Source organism: Acipenser ruthenus, chromosome 2 (assembly GCF_902713425.1).
Source record: "Acipenser ruthenus chromosome 2, fAciRut3.2 maternal haplotype, whole genome shotgun sequence".
Lineage (NCBI taxonomy): Eukaryota > Metazoa > Chordata > Actinopteri > Acipenseriformes > Acipenseridae > Acipenser > Acipenser ruthenus.
Genome location: NC_081190.1, coordinates 98,109,802 through 98,130,789, shown reverse-complemented (window position 1 = coordinate 98,130,789; position 20,988 = coordinate 98,109,802). Strand labels below are relative to the sequence as shown.

General features: G+C 37.9%; 1 protein-coding gene across 8 annotated transcripts in view; it reads right to left on the bottom strand.

The window, feature by feature from the left end:
* The window catches only part of LOC117409079 (fibroblast growth factor receptor 3-like), a 65,752-nt gene that overhangs the window by 29,031 nt on the left and 15,733 nt on the right, over nt 1-20,988 (bottom strand). For 5 of the 8 annotated variants that reach the window (XM_059004475.1, XM_059004476.1, XM_059004478.1 and 2 more), the window contains exons 3-4: nt 7,837-8,105; nt 5,072-5,131 (exon numbers count right to left, since the gene is read on the bottom strand). In XM_059004475.1, coding sequence (XP_058860458.1) covers nt 5,072-5,131; nt 7,837-8,105 — 329 coding nt within the window. The remainder of the gene's footprint in view (nt 1-5,071; nt 5,132-7,836; nt 8,106-20,988) is intronic. The other 3 variants (XM_059004479.1, XM_059004482.1, XM_059004481.1) reach the window with 1 other exon arrangement.

Below are 20,988 nucleotides of genomic sequence, written 5' to 3'. Positions count from 1 at the left end.
TTATTAAGTTGTCTCATTTTTCGCACTGGGAGGGGCTGGAAAGGAGAACTCACACACTACCACATAGCTTGAGAAATTGTTGTCCTGTCATGTGATGTCTTTCTCACCCGGCATGGGGGCAGCAGTGTGAAACAAATTAATTTTTCACAGCTCTGAAGCCTCCTTGATAAAGCCAGCGAAGGCAGCAGACCTGCGTTAGGGAAGATGTGTCTACAACAAGCCCAGCGCCATTTCTTTCAAAGCTTGAAAATAAATGTAAACTCAAAGACCTTTTCTGCTCTGGTTTATTCCTTATTTTGTGGCATAAATGGAAATACCTTCTATTCCTAGGTGCTGGGCATGTATGGAATCGTGATTTGTTACAAAATAAAATACAGTGCACACACTCACACACTGGAGCCAGTGTAACATACCCTTTTTACATGCAGATACTGGTTTAGCTCCTAAACGCAGAAAAAAAGAGTTCTCTCAGAGTGGGGTTTCACTGCCAAAACGGTCGCTCTTAGAAATTAATCATAAGATATTTATTTTTATTTCTTAGCAGACGTCCTTATCCAGGGCGACTTACAATTGTTACAAGATATCACATTATTTTTACATACAATTATACAGATGAATTTTTACTGGAGCAATCTTGGTAAAGTACCTTGCTCAAGGGTACAGCAGCAGTGTCCCCCACCTGGGATTGAACCCAGGACCATCCGGTCAAGAGTCCAGAGCCCTAACCACTACTCCACACTGCTGCCCCTAGAAGGCTTCTAGTTGAAGCGTCTGTAATTTTATTGCTGATATTCTTTTTAGTGCTATTGATACCACTAGAAACTGTTTGCTACACAATATGCTGCAGCAGTAAACCAACAACTTTAATGTCTATGTAATACTTTAGATTTGACGGCAGCTGTGTGTGTTGTTTGGAACAGTATGCTGCAAACATTTAGGATTTCTACCTGCTTATATGAGAAACTGATTAAGTGTTTTACGCAGCAGTGCCTATATCATTATTCTGCAACCCACCCACCCCCTGCAAAAAAAAAAAAAAAAACATAAGAAACTATGAAAATGGTGTAATGTTTTGCGTGAAGTGGAAGTCTTTTTTTCATGTGTCTTTCAAACGTTTCTCTTTTAATTGGGCTGCAATAAGGGAATCATTAAAGCCAGAAGCTGAACTGCTGGTGTGTGCTGTAACTGCTTATAAAGTGTCAGGGACTCCGTTGCAAGGTAATATAAAGCAGCTGAACTGGGTATTTCCACTGTCGATCCCCTTAAAAGGGAAATATTTATCAACTATCAGTTGTTTCTACACCATGTGACGTGAAGGCAAGGATGACGAACTACCTAAAACTGTCTTTCCCCAAGACCTCTGAGCAGCAACTCACTGCCAACATGGTGAGATTTAATACTAGTGAAACCAAACATTTTATTAAATAAGGCCGCAGGGAGTGAGGTTATAAGCCGAGGGAAAGAAAGATTACAATAACAAAAGACTGGAAGGTGATTATATATATAATTTTATTTATTTATTTATTTATTTTTTTATAGAGTGGTACCCTTATTTGTTCATGTCACAGTTTCTTTCAGATTGGCAGTTCACTTAGTGGGCAACATGCCTGAAGACTGTTATAACTCCACTGCACCCCGCCTGCTACAGGCCACAGATTAGAGTTAAAACATCCTGGATCTCTTAAAAACAGCTGTAGCTTTGTATGGAAGTTCAGGAGTGACAAAATCACTCGCAGATGGTCGCTGCACCTTAAAATGACATGTATTGTTTGTTCAAGGATTTGTTAAAGCTTGGAAAAAAAATGAAATAATAAAAATACAATTGCTAACAATATCATAGATATTACATTCTGTTAGCCTTGGGTATGTGACTGTCAACACATGAATTTAAGGAAGCACTTCAGTATCTGAGGTATTCTATTTAGATGTGCAATACAATATGGGTTGGAAAGGTGCATGGCCAATACTGTGTGGGTGGCAGCTGTAACCCGCTGTACTGTAGTTTGTTGGAGCTGTAGTTTGGCCTCAGCCACATTAACACTCCTCTAGGCTATACTTTCACTTGATTCAAATTGGATGCTTTTCTGTGGGCTGCACTTCATTAGAAAATTTATAGCAGTAATTTACAAATAGTTATTCACCACATGAACAGTAGCTATGAGCTCATCCTCCAGAACTGGTGTATGCTGCCTTATTTTAAAACACACACCAAGCAAGTTAAGTGGTGGACACATCTTAACCAGCCTGATGCTCATCACAGCTCAAGGGACTTCTCTGCCTGACTTTTGTTGTACACATATTGCATCACTGACAGTCATGCATGACACTTGACACCAGCTAGAAACTCAATTGAAATATAATTAGACAAAGATATACATATTAGTAGATTCGATTAGTTTACTGGTCTGCTGTTTTGAGTGGAGCTGTCTTTCGCAGACCTGCATACAGGTCTCTGGTGTAGAAACAGAACGAAAAATAAATACAAACTTTTTGCAAACTTTAGGTGAACTGCAAAGCTTAAATGAGTAATTTCAGCAACCCAAAGAGATTTTGAAAATAAAAATAAAAGAAACACAGTAGTAACACTGTCTCAGCTCAATTTTGAGGTATTTGCATCTGCTCCAATTACTCAGCCAGCTTGAAAAAATATGCAGTTCATAGCCATTTACTGGGACTAATTAGCAGTATTGGGACCCATTTCACGATTAGGCCTTACCATGAAGTTTTGCAGCAGACAGAATCAAGAATAATTGTGTAATTTGCCTAGCTGACGCCTGTGAGTACACAGCCAGATTTAATTAGAGATTACATTGGGTCTTTGAAGGGGCACAGTCCAGTCTGCTGGGACACAATGTAAATAGCAGATTCAGTAAAAATTTTACATTTTGTTTGTGTTGTTCAGCCAGAAAAAACAGAGCTGTACATAACTCAGGCATAGTGAAGTACAGATTAAAACATGTTAGTGTTCCAACTATTTTAATGATGGAAATATACAGGGGGCTTTGAGAAAGTTAGTGAGAGCTACTTGTTTTTTCAAGGGAAGCTGAGAACTTGAGAAGCAGCTGAAGTGCATGAAAGAGCCACACTTTGTGTGCCAGGTAAGGTATTTTTGGTTTTCATACAGTATTACTATAATGAGTGAAAATTAATGTGCAATACTACTTGTATTGCTGGGCACGATCACCACTGTGAAAATCACCCTATTTCATTCCTTTAATCTACAGAAAGTATATGAATAAAAAATAAAAAATAAAACATTCAAAATGATAGAAATAAAGAATGTGATCATTTTAAATAAATTCCAAGAAACCTTGTGAAATTATCAAGGATGAATTGCGTTAAACTGCAACTTATGATCCAATAAATCAAAAGGTAAATATTAAGACATCTGTGGCAGATGTCTACCATTCCCTGACGTGTCACATGGTGTCAGCAGTAACAGGCGCCTTTGTAGGTTTGTGCAAAAGAGGCACTTTACTCACATTTACTAAAGCTTCGGTGTCACATGTACCATAACCTGCTTAGCAGGGACCTGTTTCTGAAAGCTAATTAGAAGTGGATTAGTGGACATTAAACACAAAACGGCTTTATGTTTTTACTAATCCCTTCTTTAAAATGCCAAGGCCCTGTGACAGAAGTGAAATGACTGTCACGAGGAGAGGCTTATAATATTATGCTACACAAAGTTTTTTTTGTTTGTTTTTTTTCATTTGGCAAACATTAGTATACCTTTTACTGTAAATAAAGAATGGAGAAAATAGTGTCTTGGTGTAAAGGCCTCATCATCTCATACTTATTTTCTTATCGTGTCTCTATATTCCAAAGATGAATTAGAGTGGAGAATTTATCAGCATGAAGCAAGAATCCTTTCTTGAACCCTGTATGTTTTCATGTCTGGTGTTTTTACATGGGACCTGCATGGTTTTAAGTTTTTGTTTTTAAGGAGCTTTATGGAGCAAGGGGCAGAGGTCAATGTGACATTATAGGAGTACACTGTGTTTGTGAAAGAGCGCTTGAGAGAGAAAAAAAGAAGAAAAGAAGATCCTAAGAAATTATCCTCAACAAATAATTCTGGGGGAGCTTTCATCTTTACCTTTAAATGACTGCTGAATAGCGATTATGTGACTTAACAGAAAATGAATTACTAAACATACTACAAAAGAAAGATGCTCCAAACTATGAACTGGATAATGCAGCAGTCAGCAAGCCAGACAGAGAGCTGTACGCCAAAAAGATTTTTGATTCTATGTTTATGTAATTTATATATATTTATTTATTTACTTATGCTGTATCAGCTATATTAAAATATATATATATATATATATAAAGTCATATTTACTATCCAACTTTGCCTCACTTATTTTCTTGACCGATTCATATATTAAATATGTACTGCAGACTCATAGTGGAAAACTAAATATCCCTCGGGAAGACTGTTGTTACCTCCAGGGTACCTCCCTCAGCCTGCGGCTTTAGGCATTACAGCCCCCTGTCGGTAACAATAGTTTTCCCCGAGGCAATCATTTTCCACTATAGCCCTCTTCTCCAGTCCATACTTACTATATATATACTGTATATATATACACACACACGTTTTTGTTTGTTTTGTTGTTGTTGTCGATCATTATCTAAATTGTACTTGCTTTGAGTTTTGTACATGTTTTACTCCTATATTATATTTATGTATACTCCTAAACTCATTAATAAAGTTTTATTCTGAAAAAAAGAAGATCCATGCCCCAGTTTGTCCTGGCCATGTATCTGCCTGTGTGTTATGTCTTTGACACCCTTTCACAGAGCCCTCCAGGCAAAGGAGCCTCAGCTTACTCATCATCCATCACTTAGCACTCAACAACACTCTCGTAAAACACTCTGCTACACACCCCATATATGTGTGTGTATATTATTTATTTATTTCTTAGATAGATATAGATATATATATATATATATATATATATATATATATATATATATATATATAGATATAGATATAGATATATATACACCTTAATGCAATGAAAACTGTTTTCCCATAAAAAATAAAAAAATACTACATGTTAAATGAACACACCATTACCTGAGTCTTCTGATTCTTCATCGTCGTCTTCATCATCTCCTGAAGATAAGGAGTCTACGTTGAAAAAAGAAAAAAAAAAAGAAGTGGTTACAACAGGTAATTATTTACAGAGAAAAGCTTCTAAAGTCATGTGATCACTGATGAAAGTATTCGCCGAAACGCTTGTCTGCTTGAGCTTGTCTCTTATAACATCTCTCTCAGAGATCATAGCATTGTAGAGGCTGTCTTACACACAGTATATCATTACCAACAAGTCTTAACAGATTTGTGGCACTGTACACAATCTACCTAAATGCCAGATAAATGTCATTTTAAATGGTAATTGGCTTAACCTTTCAGGATTTAGAATCTTAGGAGCATTAGCTGGGAGCTATACCTTGAACTTGCAACAATACTCCCTCTCATAACTTTATAGCATTTGTATTCCCACTTTGGCTTTTCAAACCTCCAAACTTAATCTCACACACAATTGTTATTTCAATCCCAATGCAGACTAGGGACTCGTTATCAATAATAATAACATGCAGCGCACAGGAAAATCTGTCAGGGGACAGTACCACCTTAACATGTTAATTGACCGAGCCTTTGAAATCCTACTCACTGTGCTTAAATTAAAGCTAGATGTCAGTGACGGTTATGTAAAATTCACTAGGATTTTACTTACTGTGTGACATTTTTTTTTAGATCTTTCTGTTACAAGATACATATTTTATTTTGTAATTTTCTTCTTTAAAAAAAAAAAGAAAAAAGCTTGTTCTGAGGGGACAAAAAGGTTTTTCACTGAACAAACGTCCTCTTCCTACAGTTATAGTAAATATATGTTCCTTCAGTCTTTAACATGAGTTAAGTAAAACACCCGGAAAAACAAACAAACAAAAAAACGAATTCGACATAAATATGAAATGTGGAAACAAATAGACGTCTGTATTTTAAAACTTCCATCATGGGGAGATTTCTGATGTAATTATCTTTTTAAATCATATAACTGTTCCTAAGTTAAAGAGTCCAGGGTGTCTTTGATCAATGTTGGTAAAGCCTAACTTACTTTGGCAGCATTCCCAAATCATGAATGAAGGCAAAGTCTCTTAGTCCCTGCCACCCCATCTGTTTTCAATAATAAAGCGTTTCCAGATAATTGCTTTGTAATTAGTTGTCAATAATAGGCTCAGTCGGTACCTTAATTTTACTGAAAAATGGTCAAGCTAAAGATTCCTTAAGTAAACATCACCGGAATAGGCCTTGAACATATATATTTTTTCATGCAGTTGATTGTTTATATGTGAAATGAAATGGCACATTTTTAATACTTAAGAGGTTTCAGGGAGGTCCCTGCTAATGAAAGAAAAAAACATACAAACAAACAAAAAAAAAGATTGAAATATTGGCAACAGCAACTATGGTACCCTGTTTCCTGTCTATAGAGGTTTTACACAGAATAAGATATATATGTTTTTTTTTACATCTATGTAGATAGTTTCAAACAAGGAATGCAGCCTTTGTGTAGAAAATACCTATTCGTTCGTAAATGTAAAACATTTGTAGGCATTTAAGGTTAGGTCTATACAGAAAAGAAACAAACAAGACAAATATGCCGGTATTTTACAGGCGTGTAGCTTTGATTTCTACGATTTCTTTTCACAGCATCTGAACATCTGATGCTCTCCTAGTTGTTCATGTTTCACTACACATAATAATGCTGTTGGCCAGACAAATGGCTTCTGGGATATTGGTTTACAGAAAGGTGTGGTGTGATATAGAGTAGTTGCAGGAGACGGCAGTATCTGATGTCACACTGCATTGGTAGACATCCCCAAGGCACTCTCTCAGTGCATTAGTGGTCTCTCTAATTCAATTCACATGGGTCTTCAGTAGTAGCACTATTTAAATGGAGTGGCGCTAATTTTATTGATAACTTCAACAAACACAGCTGATTAAGTCTAATAAAATGTCAAACAATGGTTGGGAAAGCAGATGTTTTTTTTTTTATTTCTTCTTCTTATTATTATGATAATAGTAGGAAAAATCATTTCCCCCAAATCATTACTAGTACTGTTTCAATGTTTTTTTTTTCTTTTAAATTTAGTAATCGCCTAAAATTATTTTATTTTCTCTCAGTTTGCCAGATCCAACTTTTTTTTTTTTTAGGATCAGCTCACCGCTACTCGGGAGCGCGAAGATGAACACACGCTGTCCTCCGAAGTGCGCCGTCAGCCGACCGCTTTTGCACTGCAGACTGCAGTTCACTGTGCAGCCACCTCAGAGCTACAGCGTTGGAGGATAACGCAGCTCTGGGCAGCTTACAGGCAAGCCCGCAGCCGTCCGGACAGACTACAGGGGTCGCTGGTGCGCGGTGAGCCGAGGACACCCAGGCCGCCCCCTGGTAGCTCCCGTCTACGGTTGGAAATAGAATAGCATGGATGAATCGGCGACCTCCAGGCTATAGGGCGCATCCTGCACTCCACTCGGAGTGCCTTTACCAGATGTGCCACTCGGGAGCCCCTGTACTGTTTCAATATTAAGAGGATCTGTAGTATTTTTAGTATTTGTATATATTTTATGTGATTTAAGACTGAATGGGCCAACGATTCTGAGTTGTGTTTTGATAAATATAAATTTAAATAATAAACCAGTCTAATTCCAGATTCTGGTTTTAAACACACAGTGGGTCATTTCAATTGATCCAAATGGTGGCAGACCAAAACATGTTATTGAGGGGAACTGAAAGGCATGTAGAAAGATGAGGCATCAAATCAGCTCACCTGTTACTTTGACAGTGAAGTTGCTCAGGACGGTGTTTCTGTGTGCTAGCCTGCAGGTGTAAATCCCCGAGTCTTCGTACGAGATGTTGATGATTCTGAGCTGCCTTGCCCCGAAGCGGGTCCTGTTGCTCGGAACGACCCCGACACCATCCTTGAACCAGACAATAGACTGGGAGGAGCCTTGAGTGCTGCAGGACAGGTCGAGGGTGTCGCCACTTCCCAGCACAAACTCCTCCAGAAACGCTGTTTCGCTTGACAAAGAATCTGAGGTAACAAAAAAAAAACAAACAACAAAATACTTGATTTTATAAATCTGTGGAAAGGGAAACTGGAATTGCCGCCATTTACTATTTTAATTTACACTCAGACCTTTATAGCAGAAGAACGCCTTGTCTATGAAGACCACTTTTAGGGAGGTCCCTTCAGTGGTTGTTATGAACTGGATTTTCATTTAGATTTAGATTAAAGGTATTCTATATTCATTTCCCCAGCATCTCTCAGCATGGAACGAAAAATGCAAGTAGTTTAGGGCAGCACTGTGAGAATGGCATACTTGGTTCCAAAGAGGCCCTGTTACCATTAAGCGGTTGTATGGGTGTGAGTGTGCGTGAGTGTGTGTGTGTGTGTGTGTGTGTGTGTGTGTGTGTGTGTGTGCGTGAGTGTGTGTGTGTGTGTGTGTGTGTGTGTGTGAGTGTGTGTGAGTGTGTGTGTGTGTGTGTGTGTGTGTGTGCGTGCGTGTGTGTGTGCGTGCGTGCGTGTGTGTGCGTGCGTGCGTGTGTGTGTGTGTGTGTGTGCGCGTGCGTGCATGCGTGCGTGTGTGTGTGCGTGCGTGTGTGTGTGTGTGTGTGTGTGTGTGTGTGTGCGTGCGTGCGTGCGTGTGTGTGTGTGTGAGTGTGTGTGTGTGAGTGTGTGTGTGTGTGTGTGCATGCATGTGTGTGTGTGTGCGTGCGTGCATGCGTGCGTGTGTGTGTGTGTGTGTGTTGATGATGTACTTTGAGCTGAAGTTCTTTGATTGCCCTAATGAAATAAGTGATTGCTTTACAACATGTATCAGAAAAAAGAAACTACATTGAAGGTTTAGAGAGTATCGTGTTTCAGATAAATATCGAGACAACATAGATGAAGTTTAAAATTACCAAAACTCCTCTAAGAAACAGGAATATGCCAAGGCAAAAGCAAGAAGGCTCCAGTACATCTACTGGTGTGTGAAAGAAAGCAGCTTCTGAAACATGTTTGCTTCAGCAATGTTAAACGTCCAAGGCGGTATGAAAAATGTGATGTTTCTCAAATAGTTATGTTTACTGTAAAAAAAAAAAGAAAGAAAAAGAAAGCATCTAATGTTGATGTTGGACTGAGAACAGCTGGGCATTGTGGGCTCAGACCATAACCATGGGCACCTTCTCATTAGTCATTTCTGACAGCTTCGCAGTGGCTAGTGATGAAGGTAAAGGCTCTCCCTTGAAAACGCAATCTCAACTAAACATGCACTCATAAATGAACCCTGAAATTAGACAATCCAGCCTTGTGGGACATAATACATATTATACGTTATAACTTACCAACAAACTCACACAAGCACTCTCTACTGTCTATTCTCCCCATGGCTGCAAATGCTTAGCCTTGAGATGGCATTTAATTAGGCTTTTGTTACATGCATCAGTCCCATGGCGTGTTCTGGAAGCATAGTACATAGTTCTACAGTACCTACCAATATTCTAAAAAACAAATGACTTTTAGAGACAAAAAATGTGTGTAACGCAGTGTGTTTATTTGTGTATTCATGGATTTATTTATTTGCTGAACCAGTGATTCCCAGTGGGGTACAGCACTTCTTGTACTTCAAAGCCAGGGTGTGACTAAGGCAAGCACAAGGAAGCTAAGCAAATTGCTATGTCTCAGTGGTTGAATTGACACACTATTATTCCTAGTAGGCCTATTCTTGGTAAGACGAATTTCTAACTGCCAGTGGCATCACAGAACAGATAGGTTACCCATTCAGACAAGGGCAGTTACAAAATGTTTGAAGTAACTAATACAAATTATATATGATTATACTTGTAATATAAAGCTATTTTTCCATCCTGCTTCATAATCTGCCAATCCAAGTTATGGGCCAATTTTCTGTCCCTGGAGTACGAACAAACTCTGGTATGAAATCTTCTGGTTATGCAGTGCCGGCAATGTGGAATTTCAATCCCCTGAGAATGGAAGCTATCACTAATCTGAGTCTTAGTTGAGACAATGTAGACTGCTCCAAGGCTATTTGAAAATATTTGATTCCCCTGTGCAACTGTTAGGAATGCAGCCAATTTTTCATCATCATCGTGACCAAACTGCAAATAACACTTTTGGATAACCTACATACATACTGTACATACACACACACACACACACACACACACACACACACACACATACACACACATATACACTGATAAAGGAAGGAAAGAAAAATGACTTTCTTTTTTTTCCTTCTGAGAAATAAGGTAAAGTGTTCTTGGAATAAGTCATTGTTACACCCAACTTTGTAAAAAACAAAAACAAAAAAAAAACAGTGAATGAGCCCCTAGCAATCTATCACGAAGCGTTACATATTACCTTCAGACCTACATAATGACACCCTTTATTTGTCTGCAAAACAAACAGCATTTCAAGCCAGCATTCAACTAGTGTCAACTTTTACTTGCTGGTCCATGGTGGAAATAACAAACCTTACTCTCTTTACAAACTAACATCAGCTCCTACAACCAAGGTTTGCCAGTCTGAACACCAGAATGGGCTTCTAGAAATAGAAATCAGTCACATGCTGGAACTCTGTTTTTTTAGGAATACTGTGCAGTGTTTCGTTATTTGTTTATCACTAATGAAGCTTGCCCAGTAAAGCAGCAAACTTTGAAATAAATAAATAAATACAAACTTTTCACTGCTTTATAATTTAAACACATTTTACTTAATACATTCACTTGTAAAATACTTTTTTTTTTTACTTGATTATAAACCAAACTTGTTTATTAAGAAAAATTGTTGTCTATAACAACAAATCATATTTTGAGATCTGTTCCATAATTAAGTTCTTTTGATTTTGTTAAATGCAGCTGTCCATGCATTCTTTTTCAGGCAAGACACTAATTCAGTTTGTGTTCACTTTGATGAAAAACAGACTAATATGCAGTACAGTAGCTCTAGGGGTTAGAAACATGCCAGTGACATAACATCGATCCCAACATATTGACTTGTGCTTAAACCTCACCAGTTCTTGTGGGACCAGAGCACTGGGATTGGCTAAAACAAATAAAAATGTGAATTTCAACAGCAACACAACACTTAAACACTGTGTAGACCTCTAACAGAGATAATTCATGTGGCTCTATACGTTTTGTATGTCTTTGTACTTCCATGTAAGACACTGAAACTATTTCATTAGTAGGGCTGTGTGGCAGTCTGGCTCGCAGTGGTGATGTGGATGACGTCACGGACCAGGAAGTAACTCAAACCAAAACAGTGGATGGGCGGTTGAAGCTGAGTGCTGGTGCACTCAGCGTATTTAATAAACAAAACAAAAACAAAAGATTTAACAAAACACCAAACCAAAGGGCACGAGGGCCGAACGAATAAACAAACAAGTAAGTTTCGTGCTGGATACTCCAGCACGTTTTAGCAATTGTTTTCTTCCTCTCTCTCTCCCGTTCTCCACTCTCGAACACTCCACACCCCGAGTGCATAGTGCTGCTGGTTTATATACTCTGGCCGAGGGATTTAACTAGTTGGTAATTATCTTATTATCCCCCGGCCAGAGTCTGCACGTGTTTGGTAAGGATGCATGACTGTCAGCTAGTTAAATAATCAGTAGCTGATCAGCCATGCATCCTCACGAGGTTTTTAAATATAACAATAAAAGACGCGGCGCTTTTACCCGCGCCGCAAACAAAAATACAAATAATAATAAATAGGGGCGGGACACTCCGCCACAGGCTGTCTTATGCTGAAGGAGTTGATGCAATGTATATATATTTAGGGTTCACTCAAGCAACCAACTTAAAGTTCAGTAATTATTGCACGCATTCTGGGACCATTTTTATTATTTTTTTTAAATGGCCACTACTGATATTTGAAAGGGTTTGTGATAACTATTCAGGTGTGCATCACCAGATTTCAATATATTATTTATAAAATACATAAATAAAATAACCACAAAAAAATCCCAACATGGACCTTTAGTGGTCCATGAGGAAAAGGATTGTGAACATACTATTGTCTTGTTCCCAGAAATACAGGTGTTTTTCCCAGTGAGGTCCTTAAAGGTATACATAACAATCACACACACTCACATATTAAGAGCCAAATCCACCACACGCGCACACACACACTCACACACACACACACACACACACACACACACACACACACACACACACACACACACAGAGCCCAAAATGCTTTCAAAGATGCAGAATCGCAGGCTGTGCCTGACATAAGCCCATTAAGCACTCTTACAAACATGCAGATAAATGACACCAGTGATAATCAGGCAGCTACTTAACACCAGGAAAGAAGCTCAGCATGACCCCAGGCACATAATCTCCCCCCCCGTCACAAGAAGTCGATTCACCAAACCTTCTTAATTAAATGTTATAGAAATGTATTAAGGAAACAGCTTAAGACTAGTTTGAGGTCCCTGGGGGTTGGCTGCTAAATTATTGACAAACTGATATACCCCCCCCCCCCCCCTCTCCCCTTCCCCTTTTTAAGCAGCTGGATGCTCCAGTGATAAGAGTGCGTCAGATCCAGTGAATGACAGCAGCACTAAAAACTCAACGATCTGCTGAACCCTGGCCAAACTTGTTTTTATGCTTCCTATCATGCGAAATTAGTTTTCATTAAATAATACCTGAAGACAAACTAATATTTCTGTATTCTATATAACAGAGGTGGTCAAACCGCGGCTCTCGGGCAGTTTAAGAGCAGCTCCCAATGAAATGCTGGGTGAAACACCCTTTGTGGCTCGAATCAAATAAACAATACCAAAAACAAAAGAGAAAAGGTAAAAATAAACACAAGTTTATTATTTTTGTTCTCTGTATTCATCCATGTTTATTATTCTTTCTTCTCTCCCCTTCTCTCTCTTCAGTTTCTTTGAGCCTGCATGTTCACTGCGAGGGCATTTCGTCACATGATGACCTTTGACCAGTGTTGCCAGATCATGAACAAAAAAAACTCAAGTAAAAAAAAGTTAAAAAAAAAAAAAACTCTAGATTTGGACCGAAACCCTCCATATTTCTATTTTTACAACACTGATATGAAATAATGGAAAAGGGCTAATATTGACATTCCTATTGTTTTTTTTGAATAAACAAAGTTAAATAATATGCAAATGATCAAAATACTGTGATTGGCTGTAAAAATGCGATTACTTTGGTGATTACTGAGAAGAATATAAAAATTTAATAAAACCTGAAAAAAATCGTAACAGATTTATTTTTTAAGATTATGACTGGAGTTACATGAGGTTATAGCATCAGTAAGTGCATTAGTATTGCAATAAAACTACCCATATTTCCAATTTGTTTAATTTTGTAATGATTATTATTCCATTCAATTCTTCAGCAAACCGAGCGGAAGTTAGAATCAAGGATCGGGATCTTCAGCACGGCTCACGTGGCTCACGTGGCTCACAGACAAACATGTGCTGAAGCTTAAGGCCTGTATTCGTTAAAGGCTCTGCACAACCGGAGTTGAAAGTTCAAAATTGAAAAAAATTAAATAAAATCGGGAAAATGTTTTTGAAAGACTGAAACTTTCAGCCGTATTAGGAACATAGTAATCATAGTTCAAACATACTTTTAATTCAAATACAGCAGATTGGTAAGATTTTCATTTGGAATACAGTAGTTTTAAAAACATTTATAAAGACTAAGGTGTCTGCAACTACATGTTGTCAATACTTTGAATTAACTTTTGAAAGCCTCCTCAACATCCCAAGCTGATGAGTATTTCTTCTTATATGGTGGAGCGATTGTGAAAAACTCCTTCTCTTAAGCACTTTCAAGCTCTAAAGCGGAGATAGAACAGTGTAGTTTCCTGGGCTTCGTAACATTGTATATTTTCTCCTGGGGTTGCGGCGTTTTCTTACATTGGCAGATTATATTTCACATCCCAACCACATCTGCCATGTTTGTAATGGGAGGGCTTGGGAGGGTTTGAATTCATTATGAACTTGTGAGGATTTTAAATTATTAAAAAAGAAAACCCTTCAGAAAAACCTCTTAAAATCCATATTCACCTATAAAAAAAACTTTGTTAAATTCTTACCTCCAGAAATCCCTGAGTAAGGAATAAAAGCCTCTAAATCTGGAGGGAAAAACCTCTGAGTGAAAGCCAGACGTGCAATTGAAAGTGAATTTCATAATTTTGAATAAAGTGCTTGTTCATTTCGTGGAGACAATGGCACTGAGCAAACCCTCCACGAGTAATAAACAAAAGTATGAGGATTTAAGCCAGAATGGGAGGAAGAGTTTGCTTTCACTGAAAACAGTGGTAATCCTCTGTGTCTCATCTGCAACAAACTGCTTGCACACTGCACTCTACAAGGCGAGCAACCTCAAACATCATTATGAAACAAATCTTTTCAACTGAATATCCTCCTGGATCAGACTTGAGGAGAAACAAGCTAGCCTGTTTAAAAGCACGCCTCAGCAGTCAGCAGATTCTCCTTTTGGCGTTCAGTAAAGAAGCTGATGTAACGACTCGAGCGCGTTTTTGTTTGGCGTGGGTAGAGCTCTTCGTTTTCGGTTTTTATTTTTGATCATGTGATGTCCCTTTAAAGTTATATTGAGCCGACTTTCTTAATGAAACTCTTGGAAAAGCCTTGATTGTAAAACTTTTTTTTTTCTCCCGCAACTTGAATCAGACGATGATTCTGTTTCATTGATAATGTAAAAAAAAAAAAAAAAAGGCAGCTCCTTATATTTAATTCAAACCAAACACAAAAAGCGAGTTCAGTTGAATTGGTTTTCCCGTATTTAAAATCTTAATGACTCGTTGCAAAAATGTTATAACCTGTTTTGCAAATAATAGTTTCCTCTTAATTACGATTTAATTAAATAAATTTAACTGCACTCGCTGTTTGCATTCGGTTTGAATTTAAAATAAAGAGCTGTCTTTTTTTGGACATTATGAATGTAACAGAATCACAGTCTCAATCAAGATACGGGAGATAAAACTAAAATGAACTTGTTTCACAATCAACACTTTACCAAGAGTTTAACTGAAGTTAGCTTAAAAAAAAAAAAAGGGTCAACACGTGATCAAAAATTGAGTCCAAGGCACGGAATATCGCTCGTGCCAAACAACCTTATTCAGATGAATGGATCTTTTTATAAAACTGGAGTGTTGGCGCTAGACTAGAGAATGCATGTTTAAATGTTATATTGCAGGTCTAGAATTAATATTATATATCTTGCGTCTCGTCATGATCAGGCACTGTAATCCCTTTCAAAATAAATATAGTGCATTTCTCATCCACGAAGCTCTCAACAGTATAAGTGCATAACTCATACAGTACAAACAGAAATAATAGAAAAACACCATAGTGTACATTTAAAGTTTAAACACTGTAGATTTACTGTACAATACAAATTACACAGAGACTGTAAGGCTCTGCAATGTTCTCCCTTGTTCTTGTGTATTTTGCTGTCATCAAGAGAGAACAACTACTGTACTGCACAGAGCAAGTGCAAGATTCTGTTATAATGTTCTAGAGAATTATAAAAATACTTAAAACAATGTTAGTATTGGTCGCACACATTTCATGTTTTACAGTGTGTGTCTTGCGGCTCTCGGCCATATGAAAATTTTGGTATGTGGCTCTTAGGGGCAGGAAGTTTGGCTACCCCTGTGTGGCAAAATGCCCGCCCCTTTTATTATTTATTTATTATTATTATTATTATTTATTTCTTAGCAGACGCCCTTATCCAGAGCGACTTACAATTGTTACAAGATATCACATTATTTTTATATACAATGACATTATTTTTTACACATTATTTTTACATACAATTACCCATTTGTACAGTTGGGTTTTTACTGGAGCAATCTAGTCAAAGTACCTTGCTCAAGGGTACAGCAGCACTGTCCCCCACCTGGGATTGAACCCACAACCCTCTGGTCAAGAATCCAGAGCCCTAACCACTACTCCACACTGCTGCCCTATGTTTATATAATAATAATAATAATAATAATAATAATAATAATAATAATAATAATAATAATAATAATAATAATAATAATAATATAAATTGTATTTTTGTGCAGAGGGACGAATGCCGTGCGATGTTGTTTGTTGTTCGAGACCGGCAAAAACGCCAGACTCATAAAGTGTAGCTGGTGGGGATGGGGTTAAATCCCCATCTCAACAAAGCCTGTGGAAATGTGGCTGGAGCCTTAATAAGGTAATTGTTTAAATGGGTAATTAAGGCTCCAGCCACAATATAAAATACCCACTCCAGGCTTAGAGCTAGGGAGTTAGAGGAGAAACTATAGAGAAAGAGAGAGCGAATGCTACCGTATTACAGCGAACAAAGGTACTCATTTTTGACAAGAATTGTTAGTGTGTGTGTTATTTTGCTTTGGACATTGTGCCCTTTTCTTTTGTTTAAACTGTTTGTTTATTTTTGTTTACTATTAAATATGAGTGCAGCAGTGCCGTTTTGCCCGTACCATCCTGTGTTGTTGTTTCGTTTCCTGGTCTGACATCACCACCCACACGCACCACTCTAGCCATCCATGACACCCTGCTATATAATTTTACTTATAAATGTTATGCAATTACACACACATTTTACTTGTTCACTGTAGATAACAGTTAATTATCAAGTCTATGGTGACACTTACTGTACATTTAAAGTAATTTGCCAGGACGACAACTCAGTGAAGCTCAATTGATCACAATCTATCCTTTCTTTTATTTATATACAGACGACAAACCATTGAGAACTAGCTATCATTGTAACGGTGACCACACAAAGGCTGCAATACAGTCTTGAATTTGAAAAACAGGACCTCCATGTTCCCAGTTCAGGGTTAAAAGTGCAATGCCAAACTACTAGGTGTCATGTGACTTGATTGCTTCAGACCTGGAGACTGAACTGTGTACAAGCATTCAGCAATAATAAAAACAAGCCTGGTTTTCAAGAGATGTTCCTTCAAAGTAAGATCTTCATTCACTTCTGTCAGTACTGGCAGGTGCTTATCTGTTGCTCTGGAAGAGACACTAAAGCCCAGGCAGGCATCCTGCATGTTGTCATCTGTCTGCACACTTGTACAAATTACAGCACATGCCTCCTTAAAGACTTCCTGAAACAGCATCCCACCGTAAACAAGGAGCTAACATGGCATCTTGCCGTTATCACCCCATTTCCTGCGGCCTTCCAAGTGCAGTCCAAAATCAGCACTTTATTTAAGGAACCGCAGCAGGCTGCCAGTTATCTTGTTCAGTGTTCACCAGTGTTATCAGCCACTTAGCCACACTGCGAAGGACGAAGAGGTGGCTGGAAGCGAGTAGCTTTCGATTGTAAGCTGCTGAGAGGCTGCGTGTGCGGGGCTATCGCCAGTCCTGGCACATTCGATCCATCTTAAGCGGTGCCAAGGTCAGTACATGAACAGCGACACCTGGCTATTTGAAGAAAGAGAGATACAGACGACTCTATTTTTGGAATCAAAGAGGCACTGGAGATTTCGTTTTGGAACAGTTGGTTTTTTTCTTATTTATTTATTTGCATTTATATAGCACTTTTCATATAGTAGTATCTCAAAGCACTGTACAGTACATAGTAGAAAATCAAACCACAATGCATTTGTGAAACATATTACACATCTACCACAATCATGCCATTTAAATAACATATTTAAACAGTATAATAAAAATGTATGTATGTGTATAATAATAATAATAATAATAATAATAATAATAATAATAATAATAATAATGCAATATAAATGTTACATTAAAACCCACTAATACAACAAAGCCATTTCTATAAAAGTAAGTTTTCAGTCTTGACTGAAAAACTGTAATGGTCCCAGCTTCCCTGACAGGTTATGGACAGCTTCCTTGACAGGTTATGGACAGCTTCCTTGACAGGTTATGGACAGCTTCCTTGAGCAGGTTATGGTACTAGAAGTCCTACTAGAAGAGCAGCTACTGATTCACACAGTATGTAACTTTATATAACTGTTTCCTGGGTTTAAGTTTTAACACTACATTGCTATGGGCTAAACAACATGCCTTCAAGTCAAATATAAAACTACAAATTCTGGTTTTGCCTTAGTGAGGAAGAGTACCCCCCCCACCATCACCACCACCTCTCTGTTCTCTGAAGTTTAAGATCTCTGCTGGAAGTGAACCAACATTGCTGAGGAGCTCAGACTCAGAGAGAGCCAAAGAGAGCTGACACACTAATGAACATGCAGGCAAGATGACAGCTGTAATCCCAGCTCAGCCCCTGACCCGATACATGACCTCTGGGCAAGCCACTTGACTGATTTGTCCCTCTACTCTCCCCAGCTGGACAATGAGGTGGATGCAGCAGAATCCACTCTCCAGCCCAACTCCTGAAATCATGAGACTGCTTTCAATTGAGATGTCAATGTTTGTGTTTAAAGGAAGAAACAACAACAACAACAACAACAACAACAACAACAACAACAACAACAACAACAGACTTATAAAGAACTTCATGTGTGAGACAAAAACAAGCCATTAATAAAGCATGAAACAGAACTCGGACACCAAACTGTCATCTAGCTGTTTAATGAAAGCAGTTTCATTTGCCCTGTTGTAAGCAGTCTTTAAAGCAGTCTTACATGAAAGATTTTGACCTTGAAGAACAGAGCATGACCTTAGCTAGCCATTATTATGCAAAGACCATGTATGCCAGAGCGGCGTTATCTAACACCCCAGACAAATTTTTCAGTTTGTTTCAGTTTATATTAATATGTTTCTCCCCTTTCAGGAGCTTCTCAGAGTTACATGTTACCCCAGAAGAAGGCTAACTGATTTATTCTGGATTGAGGGAGGAGGGTGGGGGAGTGGCATATGCTTTGCATTTTGGATGATAATTTTCAATATGGCGTTTCTCAGCAGCAACCTCATTGAAATGAAATCAAATTTTAAAAGGTGGGTTGATAGAATTTTTTTTTCAAAGGGTCGTTTTGTTTCTTTATCATAAGCTTCGTTCTGCACACAGCAATTTGAATCCAGTTAAAGGAGCAATCAATCAATCAATCTTTATTTTATATAGCGCCTTTCATAGTGAACCACCATCACAAAGCGCTTTACAAGATGCAGTAACAACAAGAAAATCCATAATACTTTAAATACAGAGAAATGCTGTATTTAAGCAAGGGCTTTTGAGGTCTGCCCTTTAGATCTGGAATATTTTGCAGTTTGGTAATGTTTATGAAAAAAGCCCTGTGTTTTGCTAAAGTTAGGTGCAACCAGGACTAGGTAAATAATATAAAACATGCTGCCCCTTGTCACATTTTCTATGCACCAGTAGAGAACTAGTGACAAAAAACAATATACAAAGGTAAATTGGTTTTGTACTAGCTTTGTAAAATACCAGTGTTATTTTCAGACCAATAGTGCAAATTGCACTCTGGAGTAAAAAGCTCTTATAAATAGGGGCTATTGTGTAACATTAAATCCAATGTTGTTATTTAAATTATGCAATTACACACAAATTACAGTAATTAGCAGTTACCTTATTTAAAGAAATTGTTTCAGCAGTTAAAGTTCAGACAGGGTATCCACTGCACTTAATGTGCCAGGACTGTTTTATTTATTCAGTGTTTTGGAAAGGGGCAGCTACTTTAAATGTGTTTTTATTTTTTGGATTGGGCTAAACAAGTTTGAACTGAGAAATACAGAGGAACTAAACCAAATCGCCTTGTTTTCCACAGTGATTCTGCAAATAATAAAAATAAATAAATAAAAGAGAAAGTTAGAACAAGAAGACAAGGTGAGCAGAAAAAACAAAATTATTCTTACGGGTTCTTAACAAAGTTAAGTTATTCTGTGATATGAACCTTTGTACTAGAAAAGGATTGGCATCAGTGACAATTATCCTTCTGTTCTGTCTGTGATGTTATTAAAATTACCATGCAGGCACACTTTCATTATCCTAATCACAATCTGCTACTCCTTATAACAACATGTGTTTTAAAAAAGCGTCACGAAATGACATTGCTTTTTCTAATTATGCAGTAACAGACCACTTTTGCACAGCTTTAATGGTTTTCTGTAAAACAACACGCATATAAATGAGCTTTTAGTAAACGTACAGAACCCACAATGAATGGAAAGTCACACACACAAACACACACACACGCACACACACACACACACACTCCATTCCATTCCATTCCAGAAGTTGTTACCCACACCAGTCGTACACAGGTAGTTCCTAAGACAGTTCCTTGTTCATTTCTATAAGGTTCTGCCTCTGTCAGTCTGTGCTCGTAAAGACCTGGGCTGAGAGTCTCCACAGAGCTACTCTGACCATCAGTCCTTATCTCTTCAGTTGTGTCATTATGCTTTCTTTGGCACAGCCTTGGGGTTCTGGAATGCCCTTCTAGATTCCATTGAGTCATTGTCAAGCCTTTCCGGGTTTCAAACTGCTGTTCAGCGTCACCTGTGCTTGAGTTGAACTTGTTTTAGTTGTAATGAAATTTAAACATACATATCTTTATCTTTTAATATATTTGTGTATTGTATGTATACACATGTGTATATGTGTGCTTTTATTGATATTACTTGGATATATAATAATTGTTATTATTATTATTATTTATTTCTTATCTGACGCCCTTATCCAGGGCGACTTACAATTGTTACAAGATATCACATTATTTTTACATACAATTACCCATTTATACAGTTGAGTTTTTTTACTGGAGCAATCTAGGTAAAGTACCTTGCTCAAGGGTAAGCAGCAGTGTCCCCACCAGGTATTGAACCCATGACCCTCCGGTCAAGAGTCCAGAGAACTAACCACTACTCCACACTGCTCCACACTGCTGCCAAACAATTGTTGTATTGTTTGAGTATGGTCTACTTAGTTCTCTCTTTGTATTAGTGCTACACTATTGGGATGT